This window comes from Aethina tumida, chromosome 6, assembly GCF_024364675.1.
Source record: "Aethina tumida isolate Nest 87 chromosome 6, icAetTumi1.1, whole genome shotgun sequence".
Classification (NCBI taxonomy): domain Eukaryota; kingdom Metazoa; phylum Arthropoda; class Insecta; order Coleoptera; family Nitidulidae; genus Aethina; species Aethina tumida.
In genome coordinates this window covers 12765077-12779580 of record NC_065440.1, presented here as the reverse complement: position 1 = coordinate 12779580, position 14504 = coordinate 12765077, and the positions used below count along the sequence as shown (strand labels likewise).

The 14504-nt window shown below is 27.2% G+C and overlaps 2 protein-coding genes across 10 annotated transcripts in view; one reads left to right on the top strand and one right to left on the bottom strand.

Annotated features, from left to right (window-relative positions):
* Positions 1 to 1567: 1567 nt before the first annotated feature.
* Positions 1568 to 4885, bottom strand: LOC109605618 (uncharacterized). The gene is made up of 3 exons (XM_020022209.2): positions 4735 to 4885; positions 2191 to 2271; positions 1568 to 2138 (listed from the first exon to the last, which is right to left on the bottom strand). Exons 1-3 carry the CDS (start codon positions 4778 to 4780, stop codon positions 1639 to 1641), a joined length of 627 nt encoding a protein of 208 aa, XP_019877768.1. The 5' UTR covers positions 4781 to 4885; the 3' UTR covers positions 1568 to 1638.
* A 1424-nt stretch (positions 4886 to 6309) lies between these two features.
* LOC109605430 (mitogen-activated protein kinase-binding protein 1) overlaps positions 6310 to 14504 on the top strand; it is a 75819-nt gene continuing 67624 nt past the window's right edge. For 5 of the 9 annotated variants that reach the window (XR_007548436.1, XR_007548437.1, XM_049968976.1 and 2 more), the window contains exon 1: positions 6311 to 6421. The gene's annotated coding sequence lies outside the window, so the exon portion shown is untranslated. Of the gene's footprint in view, positions 6422 to 14504 lie in introns of all 9 variants that reach the window. The other 4 variants (XM_049968975.1, XM_049968974.1, XM_049968970.1 and 1 more) reach the window with 2 other exon arrangements.

Below are 14504 nucleotides of genomic sequence, written 5' to 3'. Positions count from 1 at the left end.
TTTCGTTGTGTTGCGCGTTATATGTTTAATTCTCTCCTTTTGTTTTGCATCCCTTTGCTCCAAGACTTCAACCAAGTTGATGCTTCACTGCCCGTTTGTTGATTTAATTCTTTCTCCTCCTGTAACTGTAATTTATCTATTTTAACATTTTGTTTTCCAGCGTCCAGAGTGTTCCTTTTGAAGGTGGTCGAGTTTCGTTGATTTAAAAGAGGCTGCGTGTATTTTTGAGGCCCAAGTTCGACCACAATTTGAAAATCAGCTTTGTCTCCTAATTTAAATCCCCAACCAAACCTTACGTCCATTCCTGAAATACAATTATCCTTATTTTATAATAATCATATTATTGTACCTTTTTACCCTTTTTTACTGTAGGTATGCTGGTGAATATAAGCGGTTGCAAATTTATCAATTCTAGGGGGATTATAAAAGCACCGTTTCCTGTAAAAAAAAATTAATAAATGCTTCTCGTAAAACATTTTAGCAATTATGGCTTTAATTAAAGGTGCAGTTAGCCTTTCGCTTCAAATCAAAACATAAAATTAGAAGAAAGTGCATGTCAAACTGTGGATTTTTTTATGTTTGTCCAGAACTTTCTTCAAATAATTTCTGTATGTTTAATAAAAAATAATTTAATATTAATTTTACTTCATAAAATAAAATAAGTGATTGTACGTATTTGAGTAATTAATTTTAGAGCTTATATTTTTAAATCAAAGCTAATTTAAACTAACTATTTCTTCTATTTTAAAGTAAATAACAGGTCTACTAAAATTCATGTGTACAATATATAACTCAAATAATTAAAAACTATTGTATTAAAATTTAATTATTATTGTAGGACCAACCTGTAATTTGCCACAGGAAAACCAATAATATAACACCATACTTCATTTTAAACACACTAAAACATGTGTATTCAATTTAAATTCACTTTTCGTCGTTTATAACGAATATATGATTGATTTGTTTTGTCTGAGATGCGACACCTTTATCTCAAATGTGTTAAGACAATGGAACAATGTATATTAACTGCAAAATGTGCAGAAACTTTCCCTCCTCAAACCAAAAGTCATTAAACATTTTATTTAAGTATAAAAACTAATGAGAGTATTTATTTATGTCTATTCAGGATATTTAATATTTTTACAAATAGAAAAAACTTTATTGCTCATTGCCTGTTTGTAGAAAAAAATTGAATAAAAAAGTTTCCTACTTTTGTTTTATTTTGAAGAGTCTTATAATTGAGAAATGATACAAATTGGGGTCAGATTTTTGATTTATAAATATATTAATCAGAATCATAATTTTAAAACAAATAAAACTCACTTTATTCCTTGAATTTGCTCAGTGGATCTATTTGTTCTATATTTGCCTCTTAGTATATAAATAATATTTATTTTTACTCTAATTCTTCAGATATCAGTACTAATATAGATAATAAAATGTAAAATTTAAAAGAAACGTTTATTCATGTGGTTTACTTAATATCAATTTTAATTTAACTTTAGTATTGCCTTCATCTTATCCTACAGATTACGTGACCAATAAAATTAAAGACTGTAATAAATTAATGACCAGATCACTTTATTCCTTACAAATTACAAAAATACTCTATCCTAACAAATAAATTAAACAATCTTAATCTAAGTTCACGTCGTCCAAAGCACCTTCGGTGGTGCTTTTAACCTTTTCGGCTCTTTTCTTGACTGGTTTCTTCTCACCAGACTCGTCTTCGGGGATCACACTTTTGGCATCGATTTCGCCTTCGGCCAAACCAGGTTTGGCTTTCGCCAGGTTCTGCAGCAACGTTTTGATTCCATCCTCCTCATTTTGGTTACGCATGTCCTTGCTCCATGTTTTCAGCCACGTGGACGCCTCGTTGTCTTGTTGCTTCACCTCATCTTGGTTTTGTAGTTGTTCCTTCAATTGTTGCAGCTGTAACTTCTCCTTCTTCTCCTTCTGCCGTTGTGCGTACAAAGTGTTGGCCAGGTTCTCCAACGTGTTCCTCTTGTTGTTGGTGTTCGAGTCGCCCTGATTTGCTAGAGGTTGAGTGTTGGTTTGGGGTCCGAGCTCTAAAAGTACTTGAAAATCAGCCCTGTCGCCCAGTCTGAAGCCCCAACCCAATCGGGAGTCAGTACCTAAAACAACCACGTGTGAAAATGTTGAACTTACACTTCAGTACCACCTTACCCTTCTTAATTGTCGGGATGTTGGAGTAAATTACCGAGAGCAAAGACGGCAACTCGTCGGGAATGATGAACGCATCAAAACCTACAAAAAATAGAACTATTAGACAACAATTAACAATGTTGTAACGCATGTAATAGTGTATAATTGCATTAGTGACATTAGATAATTTCAGTCAATTAAAACGGAAAGTCGACCGGCGGTTTCACTTTCAAACGCACACATGCAAATGGAAGAAAGCGTTTTTTTTAATGGTTGAACAGAGGTTTTTTGAAATCTTTGCTTTCTATAATATTTTTATTCTAACAATTACAGTCATTGTGGATTAATTTACTATTTATAAAACGAGAGTAATGGTGTATTATTTAATGAAAACCTTAATACTAGACTTTACCTGTTACTATAAAAAGTAATTAATTTAAAATTAAAAGTACATTGTTTATTGATTAATTTTTCATTATACAAAACACTGAAAATTAACTAATGTATTGTTTATTGTGTGAATTATACATTACAATTAATAAATGTTAATACAAATGTTTATTGACTTGTTGACAATATTTTGTTTTAAATTTAATTGGTACTCAAATGTCACAACAATAACATGTCTATTAAGTAATGGCCTCATTATTCCACTGGTATCAACCATCATTATTGTAAAGATATTAATTGTGTGTTTCGACAGTAGTATTTAAGTTTGAAGTAAAGAGTATTAATGCTAATTAATTATTCTGCATTTATTATGCACATTTTTATGAACTAGCTTGTATATTTACTGGAATACTTGTGTGCATAATGAAGGTCGTTTGTACAATTACTGTTTGAAAGTAAAAGAATAAGAATGAAAGGCAAAATGCAAAGATTGGTTAAAAGGTTGAATCAGAAATTATTCTTGGTAAACTTTGAAAACTTACTTTAGTAATACTGTTTTAATTAATTTTCGTTCTTGGTAAAATAATTAAATAAACTTTTCTGTTGTTCATATTTATTTTGGTAGTTTCAGAATGAATTATAGTAATGGAGACATGATAAAAAGATATTTCTTCAGTCAAAATTAGTAATTAAAAATATAGTTTTAATTATTTTTAATACTTTTTGTATTAATTAACTATCATTATAAACAATGATTGGATAATATCTCTCTAAGGCTGGATAATTATTTAAATAATTATATATAAAATTAACATAAGCAATGCAGTGAAATAAAATTAGAAAAAATTGTCTGAAACAACATTTTATTAATTTTGAAAACAAAAAATTAATAATGAAACTTTTAAGGAAAATTTGTAACCCTTAATATTAATCATCTAAAGTTGATAACAGAGTTTGAAAAAATTAAGTAACATAATTATTAAAATAACTTTGGTAATTTAACAGATTTTTAGCATTAATTAATTATTTATAACTAATTGTTTAAATAATTATCTAGATAATATTTTTCTAAGCCTATATAATTATCTAAATAATTAAAAATAAAATTAACAAAAGTATTCCAGAAGTATGTAATTGAAAAAAATAATCTAAAATATCAATTTTCTTTATTAAATTTATAAAGAAAATTATAAAAATAAATTCTAAATGTTATATTATTAAAATCAAATAATTAACCGTCTAAATTTCGTCACAAAATTTGAAAAAAATAAATAAGATAATGATAAAAACTCATCTTTATTGATTAAATAAAATAGTTTCAATAGTTTTATTTATATATTATCTAAATAAATAGAAATAAAATTAACAAAAGTATTCCAGAAGTATGTAATTGAAAAATAATCTAAAACTTCAATTTCTTTTATTAAATTTATAAAGAAAACAAAATAGAAATAAATTCCAATTGTTATATTTTTAAAATCAAATAATTAGTGGTCTAAAGTTTAACATAAAATTTTAAAAAAATAAGTAAGGTAATGATAAAAACTCACTTTTAGTGATTAAATAAAATAGTTTCAGTAGTTTTCTATACATTTTTAGCATTAATTAATTATTTATAATTAACTGTTTAGGTAATTATCTAGTAATATTTCTCTAAGCCTATATAACTATATAAATAATTAGAAATAAAATTAACAAAAGCAATCCAGAAGTATGTAATTAAAAAAATAATCTAAAACATCAATTTTCTTCATTAAATTTATAAAAAAAATTAAAAGTATATTAAGTGAAATTTTAAAATCAAATAATTAGTCGTCCAAAAAATATGTAAGACAGTGATAAAAACTTACCTTTAATGATTAAATAAAATATTTTCCATAGTTTTCTAAACTTTTTTAGTATTAATAAATTAGTTATAACTAATTGTTTAGGTAATCAATCGAGGTAATATATCTCTAAGCTTATGTAATTATCTAAAAAGTTAGTAATAAAATTAACAAAAGCATTCCAGTAGTGTATAATACAGAAAAATAATCTACAACATCAATTTCGTTTAATTAAAAATGAATCTACAAAGTAACATTTACAAAATCGAATAAATAATCGCCTTAATAAATATGACAAACCCGAATATCACAGTAGAAAGTTAAACACGCATAATTTCGAGTCACCCACCTGAAATTTTCAACACCAACACCAAAAACACCACGCAAGTCTTCATATTGAACGCACCAAATTAGACGGACAACAACAATACGTAAACAAATTCACTTTTTCACTTTTAATTTCATTTGCGCCGCGACTCGTTCATCGCCTAAGCCGACCAACAAACCGATTGACATAAGAGACTGAGCGTAATTATGAAAAACACTATTAAGTATGCCATGGGTAGAAGAAACTTTCCCTTCACGAACCGACGGAAATAGCGACTTTCGTGTTACGAACGTGTACGAGCCGGTTGCGCATTTGGATTAATGAAATTTTTGTTTTTTTTTTTATTTGGATTTTTGTCTTCTTTGGCGTCCGTTCGTTCGTTCCGGATTTTGGGAAAAAGTCTCTTTATTCTAACTTTAGCAAAGAATATGAAAAGCTTAATAGTATTTAAACATATAAAGTGACATAGAAAATAGGACAAGAAAAAGTGGGGAATCCCCCAGAAAGTATCCTAATGTATTGTGATGTTAAAAAATGATACAATTCATTAATTGTTGGTATGTACTTTAGAATAATACATACCACATTCAAACAAGATCGAGTTCCAGAAATATGAGGAAAACATTCTAATTATAATTATTATTGTAAGAAGATAAAGTTATATTAAAACGATAATTTTTTTATAATATAATTATAATAAAATATAAATTATGTTAAATGTGGCGTGCTGATAATTGAAATTGTTCATATTTATAAAAGTTTATAATTTTATAATAAATACTTGTTATTAGGTACTTGTTTTTTATATAAATTTGTTTATAGTGAATTTTGAAATCAAAGCTATGAATATTAAACATTCTAATGTGACATACAACCTTGTACGAATAAACTGTCGCAAAAACCATTTGATCACTGTCCTAGAAAGTATCTACACAAAGTTTACCTTAAATTCAATAATTAACAGCTTACAAAACTTATAATTAATTAAAAATTACACAATTAAAACACACAGGGTTTTTAATATTTTATTTAAGATATAATAGTATAAGGATAATAATAATTAAATCTGGAATTTTGTGGTAGAAAAGCTCATTAATTTTCTATTCATGCGGCGAAGCAGGTAAAAAAATAAACCACCCTCATAAAAACCCGTCTGCAGTCGACGTTGTCACGTCTCCTTGATTCATTAAAAAAATTCAATATTTATCCAAGCTTTTAACACAATTGAAGTCTTTTTTTGTTGTTTTAGTGCCTGGAAACTTAGACAAATTATTAGAAAATGGTATTAGAGGTGTAATAAACTTGTTGTTGTGCACGTTTTGTTTGATAACGGCAACGCTGTTGTCTATTTATTAGTAGATCATTCGGACTATGGTAACCTTCATTCCAACTATCTTGGCACAGGGTCCGTTTTGAATGTCAAACTAATAATTTTAAACGCAAATTAAAATAAACCAACTACAAAATCTTACACAAAAGTCTTTAATTCACGTAAATTATTAAAAAAGTAATGAATATAAAATTACGGTTTGCGAAATAAATTGAACGTTTCGAACGAATTATTACGGCCCGGCAAAGGTGGCGGCGCTGAAGTACATCATACCCAATATGGCGCTATCTCAGTTATCTTTGTGTTGTCGGTTGTGATGTGATGTTTGTTGTTCTTCGAAGTTTTACGTGAAATAGCACCGAATTCAAGTCCGTGACTGTAAGTACTCGCAACGTTATGAATAAATGTAGTGTACGGTGCGTTGCTTTTTCGAATTTTATTCAAAACTGACGAAAATCGATAAGTTTTTCGAAAAACTGTCAAAAATTTGAATGAAACTGACGAATTTAAATGTAACGTTACGATTAATAAATCCGACGAGGTTGTTAATGAATACAGTACTTAATAACATATCGCGGTTAACGATTATATTTAATACAGTTAACGAGCAACAATCCGTTACAACAATTTTTTAATAAATTTAATGCACTTGTACAATGGTATAACGTGCCAGTTTCGAGTGTGTGTAAAAATCGATGTGTTTACTAGAGCCCTACCTTAAAATCGCGTGTTTTAAGGGGTTGTAGTAGTACAATGGGGAAAGGTAAACAACCTGGTTTGGAGGTGTACGTAATCGCACGTTTTAATTTACGTAGGTTCCAATTCCAATTAGAATCGATTAATTGATGTTGATAATTGGCTGAGCGAAAGGTACTATTTTTAAAATGCCACAAATTTTACACAGTTTATGTCCTTAATTTTTCGTATTGATATTTAGATTAAGTTTCATTAAACATAAACTTGTTTAAATGTTACTAGTAATTGCATTCCATTGCAAATTAATTTAACACATGAACGACTCAAGTAGTTTTAAGATTTCTATTGAATAGGTCCATGGTAATGTTTAAAGTTGTGTTTAAATTGTTATTATTGTATTTAGTATGACTTGTAAATATTTTCATGGTCAAAATATTTTGTTTGATCATGTTTTACTGTGTCTGACATAGAAAAAAATGCTAAATCGTTGTAAAATAAAATAAACTGTTTTTATTTATTACAATTTATTGTTATGTACATTTTTATTGTTTATTTTCTTAATCTTGTGTTTAAAATTGTGATTAACGAAAGAAACCTATTAAATAAATAAAAAAATGGAGGAACAAAATAATAAATTTTTAAAAACATTTTTAAATTATCTAAAATTTTTTATAATAACTACTTAGAAATTACCCTTAAGTAATGTTTAGTCAAAAATATACATATAAATCTTATTAACCAGTAAAAAGTATTGAAATCAAAATGAATATGTTTAATAAGATAATAAAATAGACAATTTTGTAATATTAAAATTTTCAAATATATAAATTTATGGTTTCAAATAATTTTTATATAATAAACTAATCAAAATTACAATTAATTTAACAATATTAATCTACAAATAAATAGATAAAGAAACTATTTCTTATAAAATGATTAAAAATCTACAAATAAAATGAATTTAATTCAGATAGTTTCACAAGTTGATTCATTATTAATTTTTTTGTTTATATATTTCATAATATTTTAATAAATGTATATTGCAATTAAATTCATTTCTTCAATACTAAACTAATGTTTAAGATTATTATTATCGAAAGTGACCTATAAAATAAATAAAATGTGTTAAAGCAGTAATAAAATAATATTTTTTTCCTAATTTGATTGAAATTAATAATAAATTATCCTTGAATAATATTTGGTCAAAAATATACATATAAAACCTATTAAACAATAAAAAATATTTAAATAGTTGAAACACCATGTATGTTTTAGCTTATTTAAGTTGACTTTTTGATTTGTATAAGCATTTACATAAAATGAAAATTAACAGGTATATTACCAAATAAGTAAATAAAGAACACCCTGTATAAAATTTACATGCCAAAAATAATCATTACAACATCAAAATTGATGCCTTTAGAAATATTTTAATTAGATCATGAAACTATCAACATTTTTGGGAAAAAAATTAATAAGTTTAGGTATATGAGACTGTTTAGCCATTTTATTTGCAATTTCATGTAGAATTTAAAAACCCACAAATATACAGTGTTCCATTGGAAATATCATATATATTTTGATTATTTAAAAATTTATGAATTTCTTTTAAATTTTATTCAAATAATCACACGAATCAAATTTTGTACCTTTCGTTTGAATTATATACTTTTAAAATGTGTTTGCACTGCCATCTCTTAGACAATAGCTACGTACAAACAAGAAAGCAAAAAATACAGATTTCTATATTGATTTGTTTCATTTTGAATTTAATTTTTTATGATTTTGATGAGGATATTTTAATAATTTACTAATTTTGATTCCTCACAAAAATCAGTTAGTTAGTATAGTATAGAAATAAAGTATAGTTATAGAAATAAAATTTCACAAGTTGATTAATTATATTTCTTTATTTTTACATTTGATAAAATTTTAACTATGTTTTAATTAAATTAAATTAATTTAAATGCTTAATCTTTCCATATTTATTCGTACATCTCATTCATAAATAAATTGCAAACTGAGTCAATTAAAACAACTTCCACATATCTAGTTATCAAACGAGCTTCTATTTATTTTCACCCATTGTTTCGATTCGTTTTATTTTGTAAATATTTATGTCAGTTAATTAACAGGATATTTTCCTGACTATAAAATTATTTTTGTGGATTTCCTTAAGTTTCAAAATATTATTTAACATATTCGATGTAGCACACGTAAACAACATTTTTATTGGTTTATTTACAAATTTTGTTCGTTTATTTATCTTTAAGTTTTATATTTATTCGTCTATGTTAAACTAAATCTAACACATGGCATTAAAAAAAAAAAAAAACACCAATAGAGCCACCTAGGTGCTAATTAATGATTTAATTTTACCCCACAATCAGGCTAATAACAATAAATATTTTAATGGTTTCGAGGGCGTCAATTTTCCACCCATCAGGCTTCTGTTACACACGTAATCCGATATTAAAAATGCATTTTTAATACCCACCAATCCGATAATAATGAGCGTCCGACACACATAACTTCATTCACGTTTCGTCCACGGAATTCTTGTCGATCGTTCGACTGTGGCAAAACCGTAATATTTTTTTATTAACAATCTGTTTGCGAAGCACACAAACGGGCTTCTGAAGTGGCCAATTTTTTCTACGTTCTTATCGTGCACGGCCCCTTTGGTTTCAACAGCTTTTGGTTCATTAGAATTGAATTAGAAAGGTGCATGATTTACATGTCACATATGGTGGATTGTTTTAGAATGTTCAGTGAGTTTTGGCTTAAGAAATTCAAACTCCATTAAATCATTAATTCAATTGTTGTATCGATTATCGTTTACCATTAAATGTTGCTGTCGTTAATGGGTATTCTGAATTACATTTACAATTTAAATGAAACTTTGTCTATTGTACGAAATTAACTATTTACAATTATTGTTTTATCATCAATTGAAATTCCACTTCATGTTATTAACAGATACAAATAGATATAAAATGTTTCTATTGTTTTCCAACTAAAGTATTCATTACAAAACTGTTATAAAATATATTTATTATTTAAAAAATTATCCTCTACTAAAAAAAGGAATGTTATGGCTGAATTTAATATTTATCAAATTTTCAAATCAAATAATTATTACTCATAAATATCGGTTGATTAACAATGGAATTGTTGTTTATTATTTTGTCTGATATATAAAATTAGTAAACTGTTGAATTACTCCCATCAAAATCATAAAAATTAAATTTAAAACAAAACAATTCAATATAGAAATCTGTATTTTTTGCTTTCCTGTTTGTATACAATTATTGTCCACGAGATGGCAGTGCAAACACATGTTAAAAATATCTAAACAACCGATACAAAAATTGGTTTGTGTGATGATTTTAATAAAATTTAAGAGAAATCTGAAATTCATAAAATTTTAGATTATTAAAAAATTTATATTTTACAGTTATTTAACAAACTTATTATGGAGAACGGAATAAGGTACTGACTTGAAATTTTTATACCTGTTATAATTGAACTTGAGTTTTATTGAATTGTTGTTTATTATTTTGTCTGATATATATGAGCAATTAATATTAGTCAACTGTTGAATTACTCCCATCAAAATCATAAAAATTAAATTTAAAACAAAACAATTCAATATAGAAATCTTTTTTTTTGCTTTCCTGTTTGTATACAATTATTGTCCACGAGATGGCAGTGCAAACACATGTTAAAAATATATAAACAACCGATACAAAAATTGGTTTGAGTGATGATTTTAATAAAACTTAAATGAAATCTGAAATTCATGAAATTTTAGATTATTTAAAAATTTATATTTTACAGTTATTCAAAAAACTTATTATGGAGAACGGAATAAGGTACTGACTTGAATTTTTATACCGTTTGAGTTTTCTAATATGTTTTGAACAAGATTTCATATTTGGTTTGACCACAACTTTGTTATTTTCAATTAAACCTAAATAACAAGGATGGTCATTGGTTAACGTGCATGTCAAATATTAACTTTCCCGAATCAAAATTGATGGCTTTACAGACATTTTAGTTAGACCATCAATTTGTCAAAATTTTTGAAATAAAATTAATAACTCAAAAACTATTGAGTTTAGGTATATGACATTGTATAGCCATTTTATTTGTAATCACATGTAGAATATGAAATTGTCAAAATATACAGGGTGTTTCATTGAAAATAACAAACTTGATGTCACTTCCGGCGAAATCGGAAATGGAATTTTGTTCAAAAAATATTAGAAAAGTAGTTCGGGTCACATAATAACTGCCATAAACATTTCAAATCAATATCTTTTTCCATTTTCCATAAACTTCCAAAGAATAAATTAGGTGAATCACCCTGTATACTAAATGTAATAGTTAAATTTTATATTTGAGCTTTCAAAATTAATGTATTTTTTTAATACCTTCATTAAACTCATAAAAAATTAAATTTAAAAGGAAACAAATCAATACAGAAACCTGTATTTTTTCCTTACCTATTTGTTTACAGCTATTGTCGAAGAGATGGCAATGCGAACACATGTTAACAATATGTATAATTCAAACACTGATTTACATTTAATTATTAAAAAACATTATTTACTGCAATTTTCTAATGTTTGTGAATAGACCAAAGTTGACAATGGAGCAGTTGGATCCTCCCTTCAGTTGCGCAGTACACAGTGCGCAGATGTCCCATTCTCAACTTATACAAGTTACATCAGAAATCCTCACTGTTTTCGAAATAACTTCCTTTGTTAAAGGATACGTATTGTTAATTATGATCACTTATTATCATCCGTCAAAATTAAATTGCCGTTTTCCAGTCTATTAGCCGCGAAACAATGCAATGGTCTTTTTTTAAACGCGTGTGTGGCTTAATGAAACGTTTACTCGGGCTTGAAATCGTGATGAATGAACGCGTTCTAATTTTTAATCTCGTCTCATTTTGTGTATGTTTGTTGTGCGATTTAAATCTGATGTCATTCTATGTTAATAACTAACGAAACAGCTTTGGTACGTGGTTTCCGATTTCGTTGTGATCCCTTTAAATCGGTGAGTGCCACTTAAATATTAAAGTAAGTACGTCTGTTAAAAATTGGACGCAACATCTGTATCTTGTTTAAACTGTCGGCCAATAAAAATTTATCGACCGACGATCAGAAGCAATTGCCCTAAATTGTCCGGTCGCAATTACGCCGTAAAATGGGCGACGATTACCTACGCCAGTAGTTGATTTTCGTCGCGGAATCCGGACAAAAGGATTTTTCTCGGACGATACGTTGACCTGCGGCCGCAGACCGCAGAACTTGGACGCCTCGTCATTGTTTTACTTAGAATTCGAGCATTCGCACCTCCGATTTCCGACCTTTTCGTTGTCGCGTTTAATTAATGCCATTTTTTTTTTTGTTCGGTGTGCCGAAACACGGTCCGTCTATTTTGATTTGGTCAAGAATGTTACCGGTGCGACATTTTGTGTCTAATTATAAAGAGGCTTTGTCAGTTTCAATTGCGACGGGTTAAAAATACTTGTGTGAAGCAGGAAACGTAAGGGGAATCCCCTGCAAGGTACAAGAAATATTTTCATTATGTTTTCCTGAGGGAATTCCCCTTAACAAACTTTTATTCAATCAATATTTTGTTAATTAATGATGTTTTTTGTATTATTAATAGTTCCATTTTTTAAAACAATGCAAAAATTTAAATAAAAATTAATTTAGATTAAGTCAAAAATACATATATAAGGGAAGATACTTAAGGGAATAAGATGTAAGAAATAACTTATTATAATTTTATAGGGGAATCCCCCTTAACAGACATTTTATTCAAAATAAATGTTGACTTGTCACTTACTAATTATGGTGTTTTTCATGTGGGATCCCCCTTTGTGCACCTTTTATTAACTCAATAAGTTGTTAATATTTACATTTGTTGAAACAATGAAACAATTACAGTAAACCTTAATTTATATTGAGTCAGAAATACATGTATAAGGAGAGAAACGTAATGGGAACCCCCTGCAAGATGCAAGGAATAACTATTGTATTTTTATGGGGGGAATGCCCTTTAACAAACAATTTAAAAGTTGTAAATTTTCATTTACATAAGTTATATCAAAACTAAAATAAATGTTGACTTGTAACTTACTCTTTATGGTGTTTTTTCATGGGGGTATCCCCCTTTGTGCACTTTTTATTCAATCAATAAGATGTTAATATTTCCATTTGTTGAAAGAATGTAAAAACTGAAACAAACCTTAATTTACATTGAGTCACAAATACATGTATAAAGGAAGAAACATAAGGGGAATCCCCTACAATATGCAAGGAATAACTTTATTTTATTTAATCCCCCTCTATGCACTTTTTATTCAATCAATAAGTTGTGAATATTGCCATTTGTTGAAACTATGAAAAACTGAAATAAACTTAAATTTACGTGTACCCCCTTTATACAATTTTATTTAATCCATAAATTGTTAATATTTCCATTTCTTGAAACAAAACAAGTCAATATAGAAATCTGTATTTTTTGCTTTCCTGTTTGTATACAATTATTGTATTGGCAGTGCAAACACATGTTAAAAATATATAAACAACCGATACAAAAATTGGTTTGTGTGATGATTTTAATAAAATTTAGAAGAAATCTAAAATTCATAAAATTTTAGATTGTTAAAAAATTTATATTTTACAGTTATTCAACAAACTTATTATGAAGAAAGGAATAAGGTACTGACTTGAAATTTTTATACCTGTTATAATTGAACTTGAGTTTTATTGAATTGTTGTTTATTATTTTGTCTGATATATATGAGCAATTAAATTAGTAAACTGTTGAATTACTCCCATCAAAATCATAAAAATTAAATTTAAAACAAAACAATTCAATATAGAAATCTGTATTTTTTGCTTTCCTGTTTGTATACAATTATTGTCCACGAGATGGCAGTGCAAACACTTATTAAAAATATATAAACAAGCGATACAAAAATTGGTTTCTGTGATGATTTTAATAAAACTTAAATGAAATCTGAAATTCATAAAATTTTAGATTATTGTTGACTTGTAACTTACTATTTAAGGTGCTTTTCATGGGGGAAACTGGAATAGACCTTAATTTACATTGAGTCAAAAATACCTGTATAAGGGAAGAAACTTAAGGGGAATCCTCTACAAAGTGCAAGGAATAGCTTTATTTTACTTTTATGGGAGAATCCCTTTTAATAGACATTTTATTCAATTAATAAGTTGTTAATATTTTCATTTACTTAAATTATGTCACAACTAAAATAATTGTTGACTTGTATCTTACTCTTTAAGGTGCTTTTCATGGGGGAATCCCCCTCTATACACTTTTTATTCAATCAATAAGTTGTGAATATTTCCAATTGTTGAAACAATGAAAAAACTGAAATAAACTTTAATTTACAAAATACATATGTAATGGAAAAACGTGAGGGAAATCTCCAGTAAGATGGAAGGAATATTTTTTTTATATTTATGTGAGAATTCCCTTTAACAGATTCAATTTATTCAATTCTCAAGTTGTTTTGATATGTTTAAACAGAATGGGGGACTAAAGAGACTTTCCTTTAATGATGTTTTTATGGGAGACTCTCCTTTTGCGTACTTTTTATTCAATCAATAAAAGGTTAATATTTCTGTTTGTTTAAATAATGTCCAAACTAAAATAAACGTTGACTTATAACTCGTATTTTATGGCGTTTTAAAACAGGTTTTACATATTAATT